We start from the raw sequence: 22,023 nt of genomic DNA, 5'->3' as shown, positions 1-22,023 counted from the left end.
ATGTCATCAACGCTCACCCGACTCAATCCCATCAATATCAACACAGGAAGTAAACCAGTAATTCAAGCCCAATATGCTGATATGTTGCATGGTCTCACATCAAGCAAAGAACCTAGTGTATGAAGAACATAGCCATCTGCTGTATAGTTCAGCCCACCCCCTCATTATGAGTAGGATTAGTGTTCATTATTTGCTCATTATAAAGAACAATGAGTGGTACAGCCAAGAGTAATTAAAGTTGAGACATGAATCTTGTGACGTCATATCAGTTTGATTGACAGCTGTTGATTCTTGAACACACCCCTGAAGTTTCACATAAACATTAAACCAAAGCCAGAGAGGTGTATAACTAAACCAAGATAGACCACACCCTGTCGTTTCCAATGGCAACAAATTAGTCATAGTGGGCAGAACAGGCAAGGAGGTGGGAAGAGCCAAGCACGACCTAGCGAGATCCTATTTGCCTGTTCTAGCAAACATCTGCATATTTCAGTTAGGGAACGCCTACTCTGTGAAGTGCGCGTCTGTATTAACTCAATTCGCCTTTGCACTCCCTGTAAACAACGCACTTTTAAAAAACTTTGGCAAAGGGAAAAGTCTACAAAACCTAGTCCACTCTGTTCAAAACAGATTGTAGTGTTGGTAACATAAAACTATATTGAGATCAAATATTTCATCGATGAAAAAATGTGCAGAATGTCGGCCAAAATACATCTCTTTTCATCTTCTCCCACTGCTGGCCACTGGGCTTCCTCTCACTACCAAATTTGGTAGTGTGTGGAAACGCCAAACGGAGGCTTCGCATTTATATATCCGGTGAAATATCTGTCACATTGTTCCATCTGCGCCGAAACCTTCCTGATTCAACCGCAGATGGTGCGGGCCAGCCAAGAGCTAACCAATAGCACCAAGCGTTGTTATCACACAGAGAGAAAAAAACCTGACAGTCGCCATGATGCTTGTTTGTTCCTTGTGATACAGCAGCGGAAACGAGAAAGTAGAAACAAAAGAGAGCACACACTCGTCCTCGCGATACAGATTGGTATGCGTTTGCAGGTAAAATCAACAAAAGCGACGAGTTGCTTTGGGTGAAACAGATCCACAACTCAATTGTTTTCAATTATTGCTGCATATGTGTTTCATAAAGTGCTACTTATGCATATATGAAGTCGGACAGGTTCGGAAAATGTAGATACCTAGCTTAGCTAGCCAACATTAGCTTTCAGCGGTGATTTACATTAGGAATAGCCAGCATAGTTACGCTAGCTAGTTAGCCATAAGTGAACTAGTTAGTTGCTACTCTGTCAGCCTAGCGTGTTATGGTCAGTTACATCTAGAATAATATGCAACCGTTAATATCTTCTCATTTCATTGGTTAGGTAACTATATCAGCTAACTATAATTCTCAAGAAGTTATTTTGTAGTGGACGGCCGTTCGTTGGCTAATGTGCTAGTTAGCCCCTAACAGTAGCTACAATTCTCAGCTATCGAGCTAAGTCCATTTTTCCTGACCCGATGCCGGGCTCAACGAGCAACCCAATTGTCTAACTAGCCGGCCAGTTTGTGTTCTCTAACTATTTAGTGGTGGTCAGTGCTCTGTGTGGCCTGTTGTGTAGAACTAACGTTAGTTGGCAGGTTAACTAGATTACCGAGCTGTTGCAGTGAGTATTATAAGTTCAACTTTATTGATTTCCCTCGCTGCTAAGTTGTAAAGCAATGCGTTCTCGTTGAACCGGATTTATTTCTGCAATTAGTATCAGCAGCCAGCCAATAATATGGCCACATTTGAGCCTCATTTCCAGAAGTTGTCAGAATCAAGCGAAGCCCTCTTGAAAAGTTACGTTCCTCTTTGCATGTTTGTAAAGTACCTAGAAAGCTTCTAGTGAACAGTCACTTTCAAAATGTCCGTTTTGTGCAATGGATATCTAATTGCGTTTGACATGCATATTATCAGTGGATAGATATAATGTTAAATTACAAAAAAATATTTTTCCCCAGTGTTACAGCAGGAATGCCCAAGGAAAAATATGAACCGCCAGACCCCAGGCGGATGTACACTATCATGTCAACTGAGGAGGCAGCCAATGGAAAGAAGTCTTACTGGGCTGAGCTGGAAATCACAGGTGAGCATTGCAGCGGGGTGGCCCAGAAGCTGTGGAGGGGTGCTGGTCTCATTAGGACTCAGCAAGTGAGGATGCTTTAGTCTAGGCCAGTTTATCAACCATTTTTTTTCAGTGACCAGCATTCTAGCGCTCAGAGGATAAGGTGTTTTATAAGCATGTATATTGGGTTTGACCGGCAAGTCTAGCATGATTGTTTACTCAGGTTTGTTTCTATCCAATACATATCTACTTTGAATGAAAAGCCACCACAGAGACATGACTCAACTGTGTGTTTATCTACCCCTCCACATCTCTCTCTCCAGGTAATGTCAGGAGCCTGAGCCCATCTCTGTGGACTCTGACCCACCTCACTGCCCTACATATCGCTGACAACTGTCTGTCACGCATCCCACCTGACATTGCCAAACTACACAACCTGTTGTACCTGGATCTGTCGTCCAATAAGATCAGGAGCCTGCCGGCAGAGCTCGGCCACATGGTCTCTCTCAGGTGAGCCGCTGGGAACCGCACTTCCCAGTATTCACTTTGTTCTAAACTTGTCACTAGTTGTTGCCTGAGAATAACTGTTGCCTGTTGGGCTCACAGAGCATTTACTTTTGCCTGTATAGATCACTGGTCAATGTGTTAATTGTTTATGGGAAAGTTGAGGAAGGGGCTGTATTGTCACAGGGGCTTGTCTCTGACACTTGCGTTTCCCTGTGTCCGTCCTCAACAGGGAGCTGCTTTTAAATAACAACCAATTGCGGGTTCTGCCATTCGAATTGGGGAAACTGTTTCAGTTACAAACACTGGGGTTGAAAGGTGAGTGTGGCTTATCGTCTTGGTAACCATTCCATCCTGGAGACCCCATTGTAGATCCCGTTGCATTTTTCAAAATGTCATTCAACGTTGTCTTTGTTCCTGCTCCTATCAGGAAATCCACTTGCACAAGAAATCATGAGCCTGTACCAGGAGCATGATGGCACGAGGAAACTGCTGAACTACCTGTTGGACAATCTGGCAGGTTCAATCAAATGCAGTAAGTCACCCTCTGTCTCTCATAACGTTTTAGCAAAAATTACTAATGGCTAACGTGGACAACTCCTCCAGCCCCCACAGAGCAGCCCCCGTCCCGGTCGTGGATCGCACTCCAGGAGCCGGACCAGACGAGACCTTCTGGTGAGAGACCAGCAGACAGTCCCTGTACACACGCACACACACATGGGATGTTTTCCTAAAAAAGTTAAATCCGCTTAGTGTTTTGTTTCCTTGCCACAGTCCTGAGTATCGCGGTACTGTTATATTCCCTGGCCTAAAATAAGAATACACTGAATAAGGTTTTATATCCTACGTCTCTCCCTCCCTGTCCTCCCTCTCAGCGTTGTTCTCAGTGATGTGCTACAATGTGCTGTGTGATAAGTACGCCACGCGCCAGCTCTATGGCTACTGCCCTTCCTGGGCCCTCAACTGGGAGTACAGGAAGAAGTCCATCATGCAGGAGATCATGAACTGCAACGCTGATATCATCAACCTACAGGTATGTGGGTAAACCTCGACCCAGTGTTAAACAACTCCTGTCGCAGTCATTTTGGTTTCTCTCTGGCAAGTCATTGATCAGTGAACCTGATTTCCCTGGTACATAAAGTCATCTGTCCACTTTAATGTATGGATTTTGATTTATTTTCTACAGGAAGTGGAGACGGAGCAGTACTACCAGTATTTCCTGCCAGAGCTGAAGGAGCAGGGCTACGAGGGCTTCTTCAGCCCAAAGTCTCGAGCCAGAACCATGCATGAGTCAGACCGCAAACATGTGGACGGGTGCGCAGTTTTCTACAGGACAGAAAAGTGAGTGCTCCGGAGGAGCACTGTCAATGCTTTCTTTTCTTCTCCACACAATGCTCAATGACACACTAGCTAAGTTCCCATCCAAATGGTGACAGATTTTCAAGTAAATATTCTAAAATGTGCATAAAACCAATATGCACAATTTCCCACCAGTGGTGTTTCCATCAACTGACTTGTTGCTAATAAAATGCTGCATGATGACGTAAAAAAACTATTTAGCAGTTAAGTTCCCACGTACCGAGAACAAAAAAACAACTGGTTAAATTTATCTCTACTGGTGGTTTTGTAACAAACTGTTGTGGTGATATAAATATAGCAAACTTGACCAATCTAGTTTTGGCGCATGCTCTCTCGACAACAGTTTGCTGATAAAGTGGATAGCTTACGTGGATGAGCAAGATCATTTTATTTGATAATTGGCAGCCAATTACCGATCATGTCACCAGTGTTCAAATAGCCTACCCTAGATATTTAGCCTATTGGAAATTTGCATGATCACCGTGCACTTAAACGCCATGTGAAGTTTATCCTAATTGATTTCATCTTTATTTTTTTATTTTACCTTTATTTTACTAGGCAAGTCAGTTAAGAACAAATTCTTATTTTCAATGACTGCCTAGGAACAGTGGGTTAACTGCCTGTTCAGGGGCAGAACGACAGATTTGTACCTTGTCAGCTTGGGGATTCGAACTTGCAACCTTTCGGTTACTAGTCCAATGCTCTAACCACTAGGCTACCCTGCCGCTAGAACTTCATGCCTGATGAACTTAATGCTTTTCAGCTTTCTGGTGGAAGGTGTTTCCACCACCATATCTCACATAATGAATTTGAATAACACAAAGATCCCACCATGTCAAACGAACAAATTGTCAGTTGACAATTCTAAAATTGTACTGACGTTTCCTGTTTCCATCAGCCCTGTTGTGATTTTTTTTTAATTTTTTTTTTTTTAAATGCGTCAGGTAATTCATCCGCATGAAATGGTTGGATGGAAACTTGGTTACTTATCACATCTTAATTAATTTGTTTCTCTGCCCGTCTCTCTTCCCCCTTGCCTTCTTCCCTCAGGTTCGGTGTGGTGCAGAAACACACGGTAGAGTTTAACCAGCTGGCCATGGCTAACTCTGAAGGCTCTGAGGCCATGCTCAACAGGGTTATGACCAAGGACAACATCGGAGTGGCCGTACTGCTAGAGGTCCGCAAGGAAATGATGGAGGAATCCTGTGAGTGTTATGTTCCTTTTCAAAACATAGACCCTACACCTAGTTATGGCCCTCTCCCTTTTTCTCACCCTAGCCCAGTGATGGGCAACTTTTGATGGGGGTGTGGGCCACAAATAAATCTGAAGTCATCATGAGGGGCCGCAGTGACAAGCGGGACTTCATACCCACATCATACCCATGCATGCAGTCAGAGCCAGCTCTAGCCTTTTGGGGCCCTTAAGTTGACTTTTGTTGTGGTGGGGGGGGGGGCCCACCTTGCTAGCAGAACATTTTAGCGGCCCCTGTCCTGACAGTGGAGGACAAACGTTTTGGAGTTCATTTCGAGCAGTTCTACACATTTTGTCATGGGGTGGAGAGAAATATTTGCAGTGATATGAGTGACTTAACTAAATCAATGTGGGCCCCCTGGTCAGTAATTTGACCATGATTACAAGTTTAGATGGCTGCCTAAAGTAATTTACCAATAAATAAAAAAATCTGACATGGGCTAATTGAGTGACTGACATAAGAGGATCTGCTGCTGCACAACCAGATTTCAAAATTGCACCTTTTTTTCTACTATTCTAACTACCAACATTAGATTGAGACCCCACCCCGACTGAGTTCCAAAAAATGGAGATGTATACATGCATACAGTACCAGTTAAAAGTTTGGAAACTTACTCATTCAAGGGTTTTTATTTGTACTATTTTCTACATTGTAGACACATGGAATCATGGAATAAACATGGAATCATGTAGTAACCAAAAAAATGTCAAATATATTTTACATTTGAGGTTCTTCAAAGTAGCCACCCTTTTGCCTTGATGACAGCTTTGCACACCGTTGGCATTCTCTCAACTAGCTTCACGAGGAATGCTTTTCCAACAGACTTGAAGGAATTCCTGCATATGCTGAGTACTTGTTGGCTGCTTTTCCTTCACTCTGCGGTACAACTCATCCCAAACCATCTCAATTGGGGTGAGGTCGGGTGATTGTGGAGGCCAGGTCAAATGGTAAAAATAAAGAAACCCTTGAATGAGTAGGTGTGTGTAATATAATCACAACCATTTTGATTAAAGTTCATATAAGGAAATCATTCAACTGAAATAAATAGCAGAGTATGTGAGCGAGGTGCCTGAATTTGACTGGAGTGAGATTTCCGAAGGCTCGAGCGTCAACCTTCTTGCCCGCTCCAGTAACGCTCACTTCACGAGCAAGAGGCATGCGTTTGTAGTCTACTTGTGCTCCTAATAGCCCAATGCTTTAGCTACTGTCATGGAGTTGGCAAAATATTTTCGTAAATAAACTGACAAAACGCTAAATCAAGGTGACTTACAAAGGTGAGGAGGGAGAGCGGTGGTGTAGTGTCCACTTATGTGTAAGGCTTGGATGACACCTGCATCATTGTGGAATATGAAAAGACACTTATCCCAAAAGTGTGATGGTGTACTTATTACTATGTGCACATGCTAAAATAAAGGAGGTGGGTAGATGAATGTCATTGTATCAAAGTATTTATAATAAGAAAATTAGATCTCAAACTTTGTTACATTATCAATACAATGGGCCATAATTAGATTTTTGCCCAGTAGGCCTGGCATATTCCCATGTTCAATGAGCTTTCTGTTTTGATTAAGTTATTTGGCCTAAAACCCTTTTGGGTCTACCTAATAGAAAAATACAAAAACTGCCCAGCCTGGCAAGAGTGGCCAAAAGGGTGTTTAGCATCCCCAGTGGCTCTAAGTGTGGAGAGGATATTCTCCACTGCTGGCCGGCTCTCGCATGAGCCTGAAGCCACAGGCTGGCCAAGCTCGTGATTCTAAAATTTAATTCTAGGCACTAATAAGTCATTTAATTTAATTTGTATTTAATTCTAAAGTAAGTCAATGCCTATGTGTGATTTACAGACCTATGACTTAAATGTTTAAATGCTGTGTGGTTTATGTCCCTACCTTAATTGAAATGATATAGCCTAAATTAATTTGAATTCCTCCTTAGGCTCCCTTTCTGGCTACTGACCTTTTTAAAGTTTATATACTGTTTAATGACATGTAGCCTTTTTGAAATTGTTAGTGTCTTATGTTCACCTTTTCATGGATATTCTTACTGTTCATTCAAATCTATATGGTATAGTTTCAATACATTAAACAGTTGGTAGGTCCAGGTAGTCATACAAATATATTGGTTTTGGTCAAATCCTTATTTTAATGAATGATGTGAATTTGGGAGCAGGATATTTTATTTCTGGAGGCCTGGAGTGTTTTTTAGCAAAGCATAGGAAAGGAGAAGGCGCGCCTTGAGCGGCCAACTGCTGAACTTGACTCACATAATCTGCTGGGCAGGAATGCAAGCATGGGGGTGTCCTAGGAAGGCATAGACCCACCCACTTTGAAGTCAGGCCCAGCTAATCAGCATGATTTTCCCCACAGAAGGGCTTTAATACATACATAAATATTATTGAGCACCCCTTCCCCTTCAGTCGTTCCCGCAGGTGAAGAAGCTAGGTGTGGAGGTCCTGGGCTTGAATGATTACACGTGGTCTGCGGTTTTGAGGCTGGTTGGACGTACTGACAAATTCTCAAAAATTACTTTGGGGGTAGCTTATGGTAGAGAAATTAACATTAAATTCTCTGCCAAAGCTCTGGTGGACATTCCTGCAGTCAGCATGCCAATTCCACGCTCCCTGAACTTGAGACATGTGGCATTGTGACAAAACTGTTTATTTTAGTGGCCTATTATTGTCCCCCGCACAACTGTGCAACTGTGTAATGATCATGCCGTTTAATCTGCTTCTTGACATACCACACCTGTCAGGTGGCTGGTTTATTTTGGTAAAGGAGAACTGCTCACTAACAGGAATGTGAACAGATTTGTTCAAAACATTTTGAGAGAAAAAGCTTTTTGTGCGTATTGAACATTTCTGCCGTCTTTTATTTTAGGCCATGAAACATGGGACCAACACTAGTTTCTATTTTAATTTTAAATGCATGGGCCTACAAAAGGGGGTTGCCCGTCGCTGCTGTAAATCCTAGACATTGCTATGATACTGTCCCATTCAGGCTCAACATATTTTTTTTTTTTAGGATCCTAATTAGCTGTTGCGAAAGCAGCAGCTACACTTCCTAGGGTCAACGTAAAACATGGCATGATGCATAACAATAAAAACAATGTATCTAGCTTACGGACAGAGCTACATACATTTTAAAAGCAGTGCACACAGCCTATATATCGATACATACACACTAAATATCTAGATATCTATGTTAAAGTAAACACGTTTTGGAAATGCATAACGCCATCTAACCAGTTATAAAATAATGTTACCGGTATAAGCAGTTCTTAACCAGCCAGCTAAACTTGGTTATTTTTAGCCTGCTTGCTAGCCAACCACCACAATCAATATATATCTAAGTAGTAAGCTAGAGAACAACTAGTCTAGCACTGGCAGGAACCCACAGAACACAACAAAAAGACAGCAGATATAATGTAGAGAGAGCGGAGACTTACCGATTGACTGCTGAGTTGGCCACCAAAGTTAAGGGCCAACATTACCTGTAGGTTTGTAGAAAATGGCGGTTGAAGGCTTCAGTCACGCTCTGCACAGTACCTGGTTTGTCAGTTTCATTCCGAATTCTACCTTCCACTGGTTATACTAAGCCATCAAAGTCGTACACTAGATGTGTGCACGGTTCCCATACTCCAATCTGCTTGCTTTCAACCAGACAAACCGGTCCCACTTCACATGAGTAGTAACCCCATCCTTGTGGGTTTTAGTGTACTGGCTACGGACAGCAGAAGACCACTACAATTCTCACTCGCTCGACTACCACTTCCAAATGCACAGGAAATGAGGAGATGCAGTTTTTTGCATTCATTTATATTTTTTACTTTGTGGATGTACATAGAAGCTCACCACTTAGTTCTACATTTTTTGAATGGATCATGCTTATTTAAGATGGGAGAGGAAAGCACTTTTATAGCGCAACCAGGCTTCCTCTACTGACGGGATGAGGTGAGTATCCTTCCAGGATACCCGGGCCAGGTTGATTAGAAAGGCCTGCTCGCTGAAGTGTTTTAGGGAGCGTTTGACATTTAGGAGGGGTGGTCGTTTGACCGCAGGCAATGAGGTGGTGATCGCTGAGATCCTGGTTGAAGACAGCAGAGTGGTATTTAGAGGGCAGGTTGGTCAGGATGATATCTAAGAGTATGCCCATGGTTACGGAATTAGGTTTGTGCCTGGTAGGTTAGAGAGCGGGCCGGCGATCAATTCATATATGGTGTCCAGGGCACAACTGGGGGTCTATAACAAGCAGCAGCGGAGAGAGACTTGCTTCTGGAAAGGGAGATTTTTAAAAGTAGAAGCTCATTGTTTGGGCACAGACCTGGATAGTATGACAGAACTCTGCAGGCTATCTCTGCAGTATATTGCAATTCCGCCCCCTTTGGTAGTTCCACCTTGTCAGGAAATGTAATCGTTAGGGATGTACATTTCAGGATTTTTGGTGGCCTTCCTAAGCCTGGATTCAGACACGGCTAGGACATCCAGGTTGGCGGAGTGTGCTAAAACAGTGAATAAAACAAACTTTTAGGGAGGAGGCTTCTAATGTTAACATGCATGATACCAATGCTTTTACGGTTACAGAAGTCAACAAATGAGAGCACCTGGGGAATGGGAGTGATGCCGGGGGCTGCAGTGCCTGGGTTAACATATGCCCCCATTACCAGTAAAACATAATCAAAACTGATTTATTTCACTTACTTGCTGTGCTGTTCAGTCGTTTCATTCTCAACCAGGATTTCATAATGTCAAGCAGTGAAGTTTCAGCTCTGTCCGTGGCCTCTCTTCCTCGGTGTGCACTGTCACTGTGTCAGTTTCTATCTTGTCTAGCTGTGTGTGTGTGTAACATTTCATGTAACCCTGTTTGTCTGCCTCAAAGTAGCGGTCCTTGTCCATAGCATCGAACATGGTGACTACACAGTAAAGAGTGCCACCGAATCGCTTTGTTGAGCATGCGTTTCAATGCCATGACAGAGGGTGTCTCGTGTGCTGCAGGCACAGTTGATGAGCTTATTTCTCGAGACAGTTGTTTGAATGGAGCTTAGCTAGTGTGTTCATGTTTCAAACATGTTCTCAAATGCCATTGAAACGGCAGCAGCGGTATGACAACCAGCACATTCATGAGCCTGCAATACAACTTTCCTCAGTACGAAATCCTAGACCTACTGTGCTGTCAGACTCCGCATGCCCATGGGGCTGATATCGCTGGTCCAAATGTCAGTTGTGAAGCTAATAGCAATGCTTTTAAAACTTTTTTTTATAGCAGTGACGCTATTAATGTGTTACTCCGGTAGGGCAACATCTGAAAAGTAGCGTACTTGGTAGTGTGTACCGGTGCTCAACCAGTAGGCGAAAGCCAACGTCACCCACGACAGAGAACCGTTAATTGTCAAGGGCAATGAATTCTATTATCTTGGCATTAATGGGTTTTGCCTTCGAGTTGTCTCACTGAAATTCTTACTTTCAAATGCTCGACTTGACTGCTCGATCCACACAGCAGACATTGGGCTAGGTTAGGAATGCGGTGTTGCACGAGTAGCGCAAAATTTTACGTGGGGTCATTACGTCGTGTACCTACCTACGTTATATAGGTATGCACGTCACCTTTGACATCTGTTTTGCACATTGGCGTTAAACTAGACATTGGGCCGATGTTGGCATTTTTAGCAAATAGCAGCCGATTCCGATAAGTTCACCGATGTATTGTGCATCCCTAGAATGGGGGTTAGGTTATTATAGGCTACTTGATCATCCTGCAAAATTGAGAATCACCTGATATTGAAATTATGAGCATATCATGTGCTTTCCTGTGAGATCTTGTCCTGGCCCAGTATCTTCTTCATTTGTGCCAGTAGCTTTCAGTTGCCACTGGCAAATTTAACTGAATGTCAAGCCCTGACATTTGTCACCCTAGCCCCTGCACCTGGCTCTTTGTCTGGTTCTTACTCATTTGGTATTTGTAGAACTGAAAGGACTGAACAAGTTTTGTAGTATGGTGGGTGAATTATTTGGCGGATATCCACATGGCTTAGAAATGGTCTCTCCCAGTCGGTTTTCAAGGGTGTACCACAGGGGCTTATCTTAATCTCACTTTAAATGTAGAACTTCAAAAGGGGAGAGGCTGTTGCTGCACTATTCTGGCTTGTGTCCCATGGCTGTGCTCTGCCTTTTTAACGGGCAATTAGCTGTTGCAACATCAATTGTTGGACTTATAAAGGAATGATATATTCTTTAAGAATAAATGGGTACATGAGCTTAGTTCAACTGTTGTACCCCATCAGAAGCCAAAATAAAAACACCATGTGAAGTGTTGGTCCCATGTTTAATGAGCTGAAATAAAACAATCCCAGAAGTGTTCCATACTCTCAAAAAGCTTATTTCTCAAATGTTGTGCACACATCTGTTTACATCTCTTTTAGTGAGTATTTCTCCTTTGCCAAGATAATCCATCCACCTGACAGATGTGGCATAGAATCTGATTAAACAGCATGATCATTGCACATTGTACTGGGAACAATAAAAGGCCAGTCTATAATGTGCAGTTTGGTCACACAACACAATGCCACACATGTCTAAAGATTGGAGGGAGCATGCAATTGGCATGCGGAATGCAGTAATGTCTCCCAGAGCTGTTGTCAGAAAATGTAATGTTCATTTCTCTACCATAAGCCACACCAAACGTTGTTTTAGATTTTGGCAGCATGTCCAACCGGCCTCACAACCGCCGACCCATGTGTATGGCGTTGTGTGGGCGAGCGGTTTTCTGATATCAAAGTTGGGAACAGAGTGCCCAGTGGTGGTGGGGTTATGGTATGGGCAAGCATAAGCTACGGGCAATGAACACACTTGCATTTTGTCGATGGCAATTTGAAATGCACAGAGATACCGTGATGAGATCCTGAGGTCCATTGTTGTGCCGTTCATCCACTCATCCACCTCATGTTTCACCATTATAATGCACTGCTCCATGTCGCAAGGATCTGTACACAATTCCTGGAAGCTGAAAATTTCCCAGTTCTTCCATGGCCTGCATACTCACCAGATGTATCACACATTGAGCATGTTTGGGATGCTCTGGGTCAACGTGTACAACAGTTTCCACCAATATCCAGCAACTTTGCACATCCATCGAAGAGTGGGATAACATTCCACAGGCCACAATCAACAGCCTGATCAAATTGATGCGAAGATGTCGCACTGCATGTTGCATTTTATATTTTTGTTCAATGTATTGTCAACAAAGTAGCTATTATAAGGAAAACTATAGCCTCAACATGGTTAAACTATAATATTGATATCATGGATGGCAGTACTTGCATCCATGGCTCTGTTTTATGATTTTAAAGACATGTTCTGTTTATCCATCTTTTTTCCAAAACAGTGTTGGTGACATTCTTTGTTTCTACTGCTTATTGACCATTTTTAAAGTAACCTCAACACATGTATTTTTCTCTCTTCTCTCCAGCGGGGAAGTCTCTGCACGGCATGGAGAAACAGCTCCTCTTGGTGGCTAACGCCCACATGCACTGGGACCCGGAGTACTCTGACGTCAAGCTGGTCCAGACCATGATGTTCTTGTCTGAGGTGAAGAACATTGTGGACAAGGCCACTCGCAGCCTCAAACTCTCCTCTGTCTCTGGGGAGACCAATGGCATCCCTCTTGTTCTCTGTGCCGACCTCAACTCTCTACCAGACTCTGGTGAGTGGCTGGGTTAGAAGATGTTTGGTTCTAATTCTGAGTAAAAACTCACCGGAAACTGTGAAAGCTCAAACCAAGTTTATTCTTCCCATTGAGTCAATACAGCTGCATTAGACAAAGACATGTTTACAATAGTTGTGATATAGAAACCCCACTTTGGGTGGAGTCTCCTCCTTCTTGCTAAACATCGTATCTTTATTGCTAGGCAGGAACCGAAGTGATACGGGCAATGAACTTCTTTCTCCCTTAACCTGACCTGACTTCGACCCTCTTCATCACTAATCCGTGGCTCTCTCCCCCTGTCAATGCTGTCACGATATTGTATTCCCTGCACTCAGCACAGCTTTATTGCGTACACTGTATACCTTCCTTCTACAGATAACTTCTGATGTCGACCCTCTAAACCTAAGCACCCTATTTCAATAGGGGCGGCAGGGTAGCCTAGTGGTTAGAGCGTTGGACTAAAAACCGGAAGGTTGCAAGTTCAAGCCCCCGAGCTGACATGGTACAAATCTGTCGTTCTGCCCCTGAACAGGCAGTTAACCCACTGTTCCTAGGCCGTCATTGAAAATAAGAATTTGTTCTTAACTGACTTGCCTAGTTAAATAAAGGTAAAAAATTAAAATAAATAGGATACCTAATAATTAACCCTATCCCAAGTTTAGGACTTTAGTACCCAGAATCCATCAAAGGGAAAGGTATAATCAATAAATATAGTGATGGGCCCACTAGCTGCCTGCTTGGCTTGGTGATGGTTACTTTGAATGAAGGATTTTAGACACTTATGGGTTGTTCTATAGGGAAAACATTTTGCAATGGAAAAGTAACTGGACAAGTTTAGGTTTACTGAACAGGACTCATGTAAACCCCTACCGTCCCCCTCTCTCCAGGCGTGGTGGAGTACCTGAGTCAGGGTGGAGTGGACTGCACCCACAAGGACTTCAAGGAGCTTCGCTACCTTGACAGCCTCACCAACTTCAACTGCAATGGCAAGAACGGCAACTCCACGTCCAACTCCAGGATCACCCACGGCTTCAAGCTGAAGAGCGCCTACGAGGACAGCCTGATGCCTTACACCAACTACACCTTTGACTTCAAGGTGAGGGAGCCACACAAACACAGGCAGACCCGAAGCGATGTCTCTGACACCGCCTTTTGACAGTGCTACAGATTGCTTTTTGTTCTTGTCCTGATTTATCAGGAAATCCGATTTTTCCCGACATTGAAATTGACCCATGGTCTTTTCTGCAGCATTGCACCTGCTTTGCAAAGGTTTCATGTACTCTGTTTTGTCCACTGTGTCTAATTGTTAGTTATGTTCTCTTCCTCAGTCATCAGCTTTTCCGTTAGCCGGATATTTTACTTTTGTACTGATTTTAAAATGTCTCTAAATTACATTTAGCAATGCATGGAAGTTGTTTCAGGTTGTTTGTCTTTCAAACACATCATCTCTCTACTCTTCCTGTCTGCAGACTTGCAGTATTTTATAACTAATACTGGCCCGCAAAGTTTCTCGCATCAGTGAGTCTGCGACTGACTGTTTTCATGCAGGGGAGAAGTATTATATCACACAGGTCCACCAAGGTGGATGAGTCGTTGGTTTAGAAATGCTAAAACATTTGCAAAGCTAGCTAGATAGCTACTGTACAAAGGAATGGATCTCAGATAAGTGGAAGAAGACATTGACACTAAAATGGAGGATATTGCCAAGCAGATGACCAAGGAAGATGTGCAAGGAGCCAACGCTCACTTTGTAGGGTATCATTCCTGCTTATTTAGCTCAATCATTGCAGTCAATTTGGCAGTCGGCACTGGGCATTCCTTAAAAAGCAGTATCCTGCTGTAACAACATTCAAACCGGTTTTTATTTGATGGCCGATTTGCCCTCATTAAAATCTGCTTTTTAAACGCTGTCACTCATCCCCCTCCTCTCTCCTCTCTCTCTGTCTCGCTCTCTCTCCTCAGGGTGTGATTGACTACATCTTCTACTCCAAGCCTCAGATCAATGTGCTCGGCATCCTGGGTCCCCTGGACTCCAACTGGCTCCATGAGAACAATATCAGCGGCTGCCCGCACCCCCACATCCCCTCTGACCACTTCTCCCTGTTCGCCCAGCTGGAGCTGTTGCTGCCCAGCACTCTGCCCCAGGGCCAGGCCAACAACCAGGTCAACGGCATCCACCTGCCTGGAGGACGCAGGTAGTGGTGAGACAACCCCACTCCAAGGGTGCTGTATGCTATAGCAGTGTGCAGCCTCCGGCTCTTCTCTCGTTGTCACTTGGAGGAAAGAAGATGAGACGGAATACACAACCAACCTGTAACATAAGAATCAGCCGTACAGTGAGGTCTGGCCAACAGGGATTTCTGTTATATATTTTTTATTTTCCTCATTGTCGTTTTCCATTTTGTTGTCATTTAGAAAACGTCAAACCTGTCTTGTGTTTTGGATACCCCCGGTCATTCTTACACAATGCTTTTCTAACTCCTTAACAGACAGAAAGGATGCTAGCTTCAATTATATCACCATATCCCCCCTGGCCCCCGTATAGATATTTAGATCTTTAGCAATATCACCTGACTCTTGTCGTCTTTGACATGGCCTGTGCAGTCTTGAACAATGGCACAAGAAATACCTTGTATCACTCGTTATCTGTGGACACCCTTCACAAGGCAAGGGGAGAAAGGACACCACTTCTAAAGCTTGCAGCTGATAGTCTGTCCTATACCAATCTCAAACCAGCAAAAATGGCAGAAACAGACATGTCTAATGTCTCAGCCAAGGCTAAGAGTGGGCCTTGTCTTTTCTCTCCCCACTGAGATCAATGTGATGGTATATCTATCTACCATATAAGGCATAACATGGTGTGCCATTCCTCCTTTCTGTGCTATAGGGCCAATCTTTCTGTGGGTCCAAATTTGTGGTGCTCACCGGGTGCTTTGTGGTGCTCACCAGTCCACTACTATTGAGTAATAGAACCTAGTCAGTTGTCTCCCTCTCCGAGTGGTGCAATTGGAACGCACCCCACTGGTGCATGTAGACTGATGTCACTGCTGAGAGGCAATTCCATGGTAACTCTGTGACACTGACTCCGATTTGTAACTTTAAAATGTATGTCAAACAAAAACCAATGATTGCAAAGTTAAACAAACATACAACTCTATGCACAAGGACTACTTTTTAACCATTTCCACTGAATTTGACAACGCATTAAATTGGATCAGTGCAGGTGCAGAGTTTGGTAACAGAATGACAGTTTGTGCCATCGTTCTGTTACCAACTTTTCATCTGCACTGTTCATCAAGTAAATGTTTTTGTTCAGTCTTCTGTGGGAATTGTTTGAAAGTAGTCCTTGTGCATAGAGAGGGTTTGTTTGACAAATGTTTTTAAAGTGAAAAATCTGTGTCTCTGTTCCTGTGGAATTGCCTCAGTGTTTTTAGATGTTGATGATTATTATCCTTTTAGGAAAGGATGACCGCAACCACCAAATACACTTGTCTGGACCTGTTGTATGGAAGCAAGTAAGCTCTAGTTAGCGAAGGCTTGTTGGCTTGCCGGTCAGGCATAGTGCTAAAAAAAAATGTATCTGTTTCCTCTGGATTGGAACAGATTTGAATGATTTTAAGTAGTTGAATAACATGTAATTAGTGGCCAGCTCCCATCCCCCTTTGCACACTGTTTTTCCTCTGCATGTGTACGTGACAGAGTCATTGTTAATATGACTTCATTTGGACCAGGGATGTGCAACTCCAGTCCTTGGGTGCCGGAGTGGTGTCTCACTTTTTCACCAGCTCTAGCCAACACAGCTGATTTTAAACTAATTTTGTTTTAAACTATCACGACTAGTTGATTATAGGAGTTGGGTGCGTTAGCTGGGGCAAAATTGTGACTGCAATCAGGCCCCCCGAGGACTGGAGTTGCCCATTCCTGATTTGAACCATATACCACCTTTTGTAATGGGGTAGGGGATTTTGGCTGAGGGGCAATGCAACAGAGGAAATTCTCAACTAAACATTTTTCAGATTTGTTACTTTTTAAAGAGGGAGGGAAATAGCTGATGTACATGAGTTTAAACCAGCAATCCTCTCACTGTCACACACATGGACATACGCAGAGATCTTGTAGCACTGTCTCTTGAGGCCAGTAGTGATTTATTTTTATTTTTTTCCCTCAGCCATAAATTCCGTACTCTACAGCAGTGGGTTTTTTTTCACAATTGTTTGTACAGAATATAAATCTAGATTGTCTTTACACGATTGTATATGAGTCACAAAAGACCTGTTTTCTGGCAGGGTTTTTTTTGTACTATGAGTAAATTATGATCCAATTTGAAGAAGAAAAAAAAAAGACAGGATTGTATTGTAAACTATGGCAATTTTCTTTTTTTTAATCCAGTAAATGTTAAGATGAAATTGAAATGACCAGCTTGTACAAAAGACGTAAGGGGTTGTTCCAGGCGTTCGCTGCCACTACTTTGCACTCCTGCCCTAGTTGAACTGTTTCTATGCGTCTGTATTGCTTGTTTTCCTGTTATGATTTGAGAACGTGTTTCTCAGATTGTAAATAGATCTACTGACTAAATGATGATGCATCTTCAAATCCATTCTATTAACAAGCCAGCCTGCCACCAACCGACCCATTCATCCACTCACAGTTCAGACAAAAGTAAGGTTAGGTCTCCAAGAACACCCTATTCACTATAGTGCACAAATTTTGGCCAGTCCCGTGTAGCTCTGTTCAAAAGTGCACTATATAGGAAATAGGTTGTCATTTCAGATTGACCCTAAGAGTGATTTATTTTTTGCATCACGCACATCCAGTATCCCACAATTGGCGTTGTACAACCGGGAACGTTGTACCTCACCGTAGCCGTTTTGTTGTCTTGCACTACTTCTAATCGGCCAACTCCGGAACAACCTCTTCTCCCATTTTATTTTTTAAATACTGTCCAGACATTTGATGTCCTTTGGGGTTTTTGTTATCGTTTTGTATTTTCTTTCTTTCTTTTTGTATGAGCTGTGACAATGTTATGTGTATATACTCCTTGTTGAGCCATCTAGTAATCCGGTATGGAATATTTGTCAAGCTTTAGTTTTTTTTCACTGGGGCAAAGTGAAGACCTCTTCTGGAACCCCCTTACTTCCAGAATGTTTTGCACCCTCTGTGTACTTTAGGTCAGCTCTTAGAACCCCTTGATAGTCCCTTGTCACCTAGCCTGTCTTGCCCCTCCGCCTCTGAATCTAGAAAAGCATGTTCCCCTATACCTAGCCCTATGTCCAACCCCCTAGACACTTAACAGTCAAGTGTATTACTTTAGTCCTTTTAGCCCCGCTACTGAAGCGTGGTTCCATCTCCTCTGCCGTACCATCTGTGAGGAAGTGACCCGTCTCCCCATCTGTCAGGTGGCCCAGACAGACACACTCGCTCTCTCTCCGTTTTGTTACCATCGGGACTGAAATATGTCTGTGACTGACTATATATATTGCAACTGTCACATTTTAAACAGGAAATGGAATGATCACGCCCCCCCCCCCCTCCTTTCCCACATTTATTATTGAATAAATTAAAGTCACCTTTTTAAAGTAAATATGATTCTTTCGCCACTGTGCTAAAGTTTGAATTTTATGTATTTTTACAGAGGGGAAAGGTTGAAATGGGAAATATAACTTTAGTCCTAGTTCAAAAGCTTTTTTTCTGTCCTTACCCCCCCCTTTATATATTTTATTTGTTTTGAACAGAAGCAAATGTCCAGTTTGATACCCCTGAATTGCTGGTAGTATTGTAGTAGATTTAAAGACTTAGCTTTTTTTGTAAAGTGTGAATAAAAGATGTATCTCTTGTTTCCTTCCTAAAACTTTGAATTGTGTTGTGTATATCCTATGATTGCTACACTTTAATTTTGACCCATTGCTTTTCCATACCTTACCCCACCTCTCCATCGACCAAATGATTATCTTTTTGTTGGGTAGAAATGATAGTCATCATTAAAACATTAACTTGTCCAACTTTGGGTCGCTGTAAAAAATGGACGCAGAATGCTTATCGACTCAAGATTCCTAAGCGGAGTATTTGAACTCCAAACGTGAATATTTACACTATCTGTATTTGGGATGTCACTTAGGCTAGCAGATGTATACTATTGTCTTAGGCCAGGATAGCCTTGTCTTATTAGCCAATTTCAGTTCTAGACAGCACTATTGTTGACTGGTGTGAAACCAACATGAATGTAAAACGAAGCAAAAACTTATTTCTACTACAAAGCAGGATCAATGAGTTAGCCAGTTAACTTGGATTAACAACCAGAAATAACTAGATTTTCTGGTTCATTTAAAGATGCAATCAAACTTTGGTGTAATTTCACCAAGTAGTTTTGAGTGGTTCTCACGATCCAAAAGTGGCCCCAGTTTCGTGTACTTAAGTCATCCATTTCATATTTTGCAGTTTGTGGTATGTAACGAATCCAGTTCATACCATGTTATGAATTTGTGCTTAAGATCCTGGCGTGCATCTTTTAAGGAGACAACTTCGACATTTGTTTTTGGTTGAGTCAATGAGACCATGCCCATTTCAAGCCTATCGGTCTTTAAAAAATGTTTATTTCAGAAAATGTAGGCAAGTTAGCTGGCTAACTCATTGATGCTGAGAGGTATACTACAAAAGAGTAGCTTGAAATGAGAAGGACCTACTTGACTCAACAACCAAAAATACAAGTCCATTCTTAATGAACCAGAAAATGTGTGGTTATTTCTGGTTGATCATCAAAGTTAGCCAGCTAACTCATTAACTCTGCATTGTAGTATACCCCTCTGCTTTGTAGTCTGGTCCTGTGGTGATTTGAGTACTATTTGGTCCTTGCCACTGTTCTTGTGCTTCATAGTAGCTAAACGGAGTAGCTGGTCCCCTCCTGGCCCTCACTTTGAACCCCCCCAATCTATGCTTGGATCAAGGAGGGAGAATCGCACTGCTTGACGTGTCACCATTCACTTCAGTTAGTTAGTGATCCCTGTTGAACTCTGTTTACTTTTTCACTTTTGCATTGTGCTTCTGTTTTCTCCGTTGTATAGGACTTGCTCTGACTGCGCTCCCTGTCGAGGTGCACACTGAAGCTGCTTTCTGTGTCCAAGTGTAGAGCACCCTCTAACCTTAACACGTGTCAAACTCATTCCGACTGCTGGTTTTTGCTCTTCCCTTGTAAGTGATTAAATTAAGGTCCCTAAATGGTAAGGATCTCTCCTCACCTGGTTGTCTAGGTCTTAATGGAAAGGGAAAAAACAGCAGACACTAGGCCCTTTGTGTGAATGATTTGACGCCCCTGTTCTATACAGTACATACACATCCAAAGACCACTGTCATGACTTGGCTCTTTTGCCTTTTCCAACAGCCTTTTATACATTTTGTTTTTACAACCATAACAGTAATTTGTCTGTCAAAAAGGATGTTGGCTTGCAACAGTGCGTCTTATTTCAGACTGGTCATTTCCATTCCCCAGAAACTTGGCAGTATTACCCTCAGTCATTAAGAAAATGTTTTTGAAAATATTTTTTGGGGGAAGCTAACTTATCCACTTTTTTTTTTTTTCAGACACCCATTTTTCCACTGCTTTACCCGTAAGACGTGCAATTACAGCAGATTCCACCTCCACTAACAATCACCCCATTCACTCATCTCTCTCTCCTGCCTCCATGTCTCCATCTTGTACAGGCCTCACCCTCCTCCCTGCTGATAGTGATAGACAATCCTGATCATCAAACGATATGCTGAGTACATGCTATATTGATGTGTCACTGTATTGTACATACACAGGACCAACTACTTGTTTACCATTCACGGAATACCAGCAAAAACACTTGCACAACATTCAAAGAATGTTAATCAACAGAGAATAAAATGAAGGCAGCTGTTTTTAAAATGATACAAACTGTTAAACTGAATGGTAAACAAGGCATTTTCAGTTTTCTTCTTAAGCCGTCTTCGTGGTTTTTGTCTTTGGACTAGTTTTCTGTTTATAACACCCTTTGGCTTGTTTTCTTTAGTCCTACCTATCTATTTTCCTACTTCTGGGTTGACAATAAATTCTATATCTGTTTCAATCGGTCTCCTCTGATTCTTTGCAGCGGAACTTGAATGATATGGTTGTCAATACATGCTATATGTGTTCCCTGTGTCCTGCCTCCTTTTTCACAGTATTTGGAGTATGTTTTAATGTAATCACAAACATGTTTGTGTTTAAATAAATACAAAATCAGTGAGATTTGATCCGTTATCCAGATATATTTATCTACCTGTATTTTATTAGTTATTTATTACTTTACAGGTAAAATACTCTGTGGCTGAAGGCTGAAGGTTATTGCAGCCTGATGTCCCAGCACGGATTGAAGACCACTAAGTAGGTAAGTATTATCATTGTTATGACCACAAGGTGGCACTATAAGTTCAAACACCGTTGTGCTTAGCAAATAACTGTCCTGTGTTTTTTGATCACTGTCTGACACCTGTGGAACATTTACATGTTATAGGGGTGTTCATTGAACATATGCACTGTACAAAACATTAGGAACACCTGCTCGTTCCATGACCTCAACCAAGGGTTGTCACTCATTTGCCGGAGGGCTGAGTGTGCAGTTTTTTGTTTTTTTCCTTTCAATTAAGACCTAGGCAACCAGGGGAGGGGAGATCCTTACTAATTAGTGAGTTAATTCATCAATTGAGTACAAGGGTGGAGCGAAAACTCGGCCCTCCGTGGATTGAGTTTGACACGTGACCTAGACTGACCAGGTGAAAGCTATGATCCCTTATTGATGTCACCTGTTAAATCCACTTCCGACAGTCTAGATAAAGGGGAGGGAACATGTTTAAGAAGGATTTTTAAGCCTTGAGACATGGGTTGTGTATGTGTGCTGTTCATAGGGTGAATGGGCAAGACAAACAAAATGTAAGTGCCTTGGAATGGGGTATGGTAGTAGGTGCCAGGCACACTGGCTTGAGTTTGTCAAGAACTGCAACACGGCTGAGTTTTTCACGCTCAACAGTTCCTCGTGTGGATCAAGAATGGTCCACCACCCAAAGGACATCCAGCTCACTTGACACAACTGTGAGAAGCATTGGCGTCAACATGGG

At 42.6% G+C, this 22,023-nt stretch overlaps 1 protein-coding gene across 1 annotated transcript; it reads left to right on the top strand.

The window, feature by feature from the left end:
• The first annotated feature begins 838 nt into the window (after positions 1-838).
• On the top strand, positions 839-20,996 carry LOC118375947 (CCR4-NOT transcription complex subunit 6-like). Its single transcript, XM_035762597.2, has 12 exons — positions 839-1,056; positions 1,999-2,123; positions 2,426-2,612; positions 2,839-2,924; positions 3,037-3,141; positions 3,213-3,281; positions 3,482-3,639; positions 3,793-3,947; positions 5,016-5,170; positions 12,676-12,909; positions 13,800-14,008; positions 14,875-20,996. Exons 2-12 carry the CDS (start codon positions 2,012-2,014, stop codon positions 15,109-15,111), a joined length of 1,707 nt encoding a protein of 568 aa, XP_035618490.1. The 5' UTR covers positions 839-1,056; positions 1,999-2,011; the 3' UTR covers positions 15,112-20,996.
• Positions 20,997-22,023: the final 1,027 nt, after the last annotated feature.

Source organism: Oncorhynchus keta, chromosome 4 (genome assembly GCF_023373465.1).
Source record: "Oncorhynchus keta strain PuntledgeMale-10-30-2019 chromosome 4, Oket_V2, whole genome shotgun sequence".
Classification (NCBI taxonomy): domain Eukaryota; kingdom Metazoa; phylum Chordata; class Actinopteri; order Salmoniformes; family Salmonidae; genus Oncorhynchus; species Oncorhynchus keta.
This window is presented reverse-complemented; position numbering and strand designations above follow the sequence as displayed.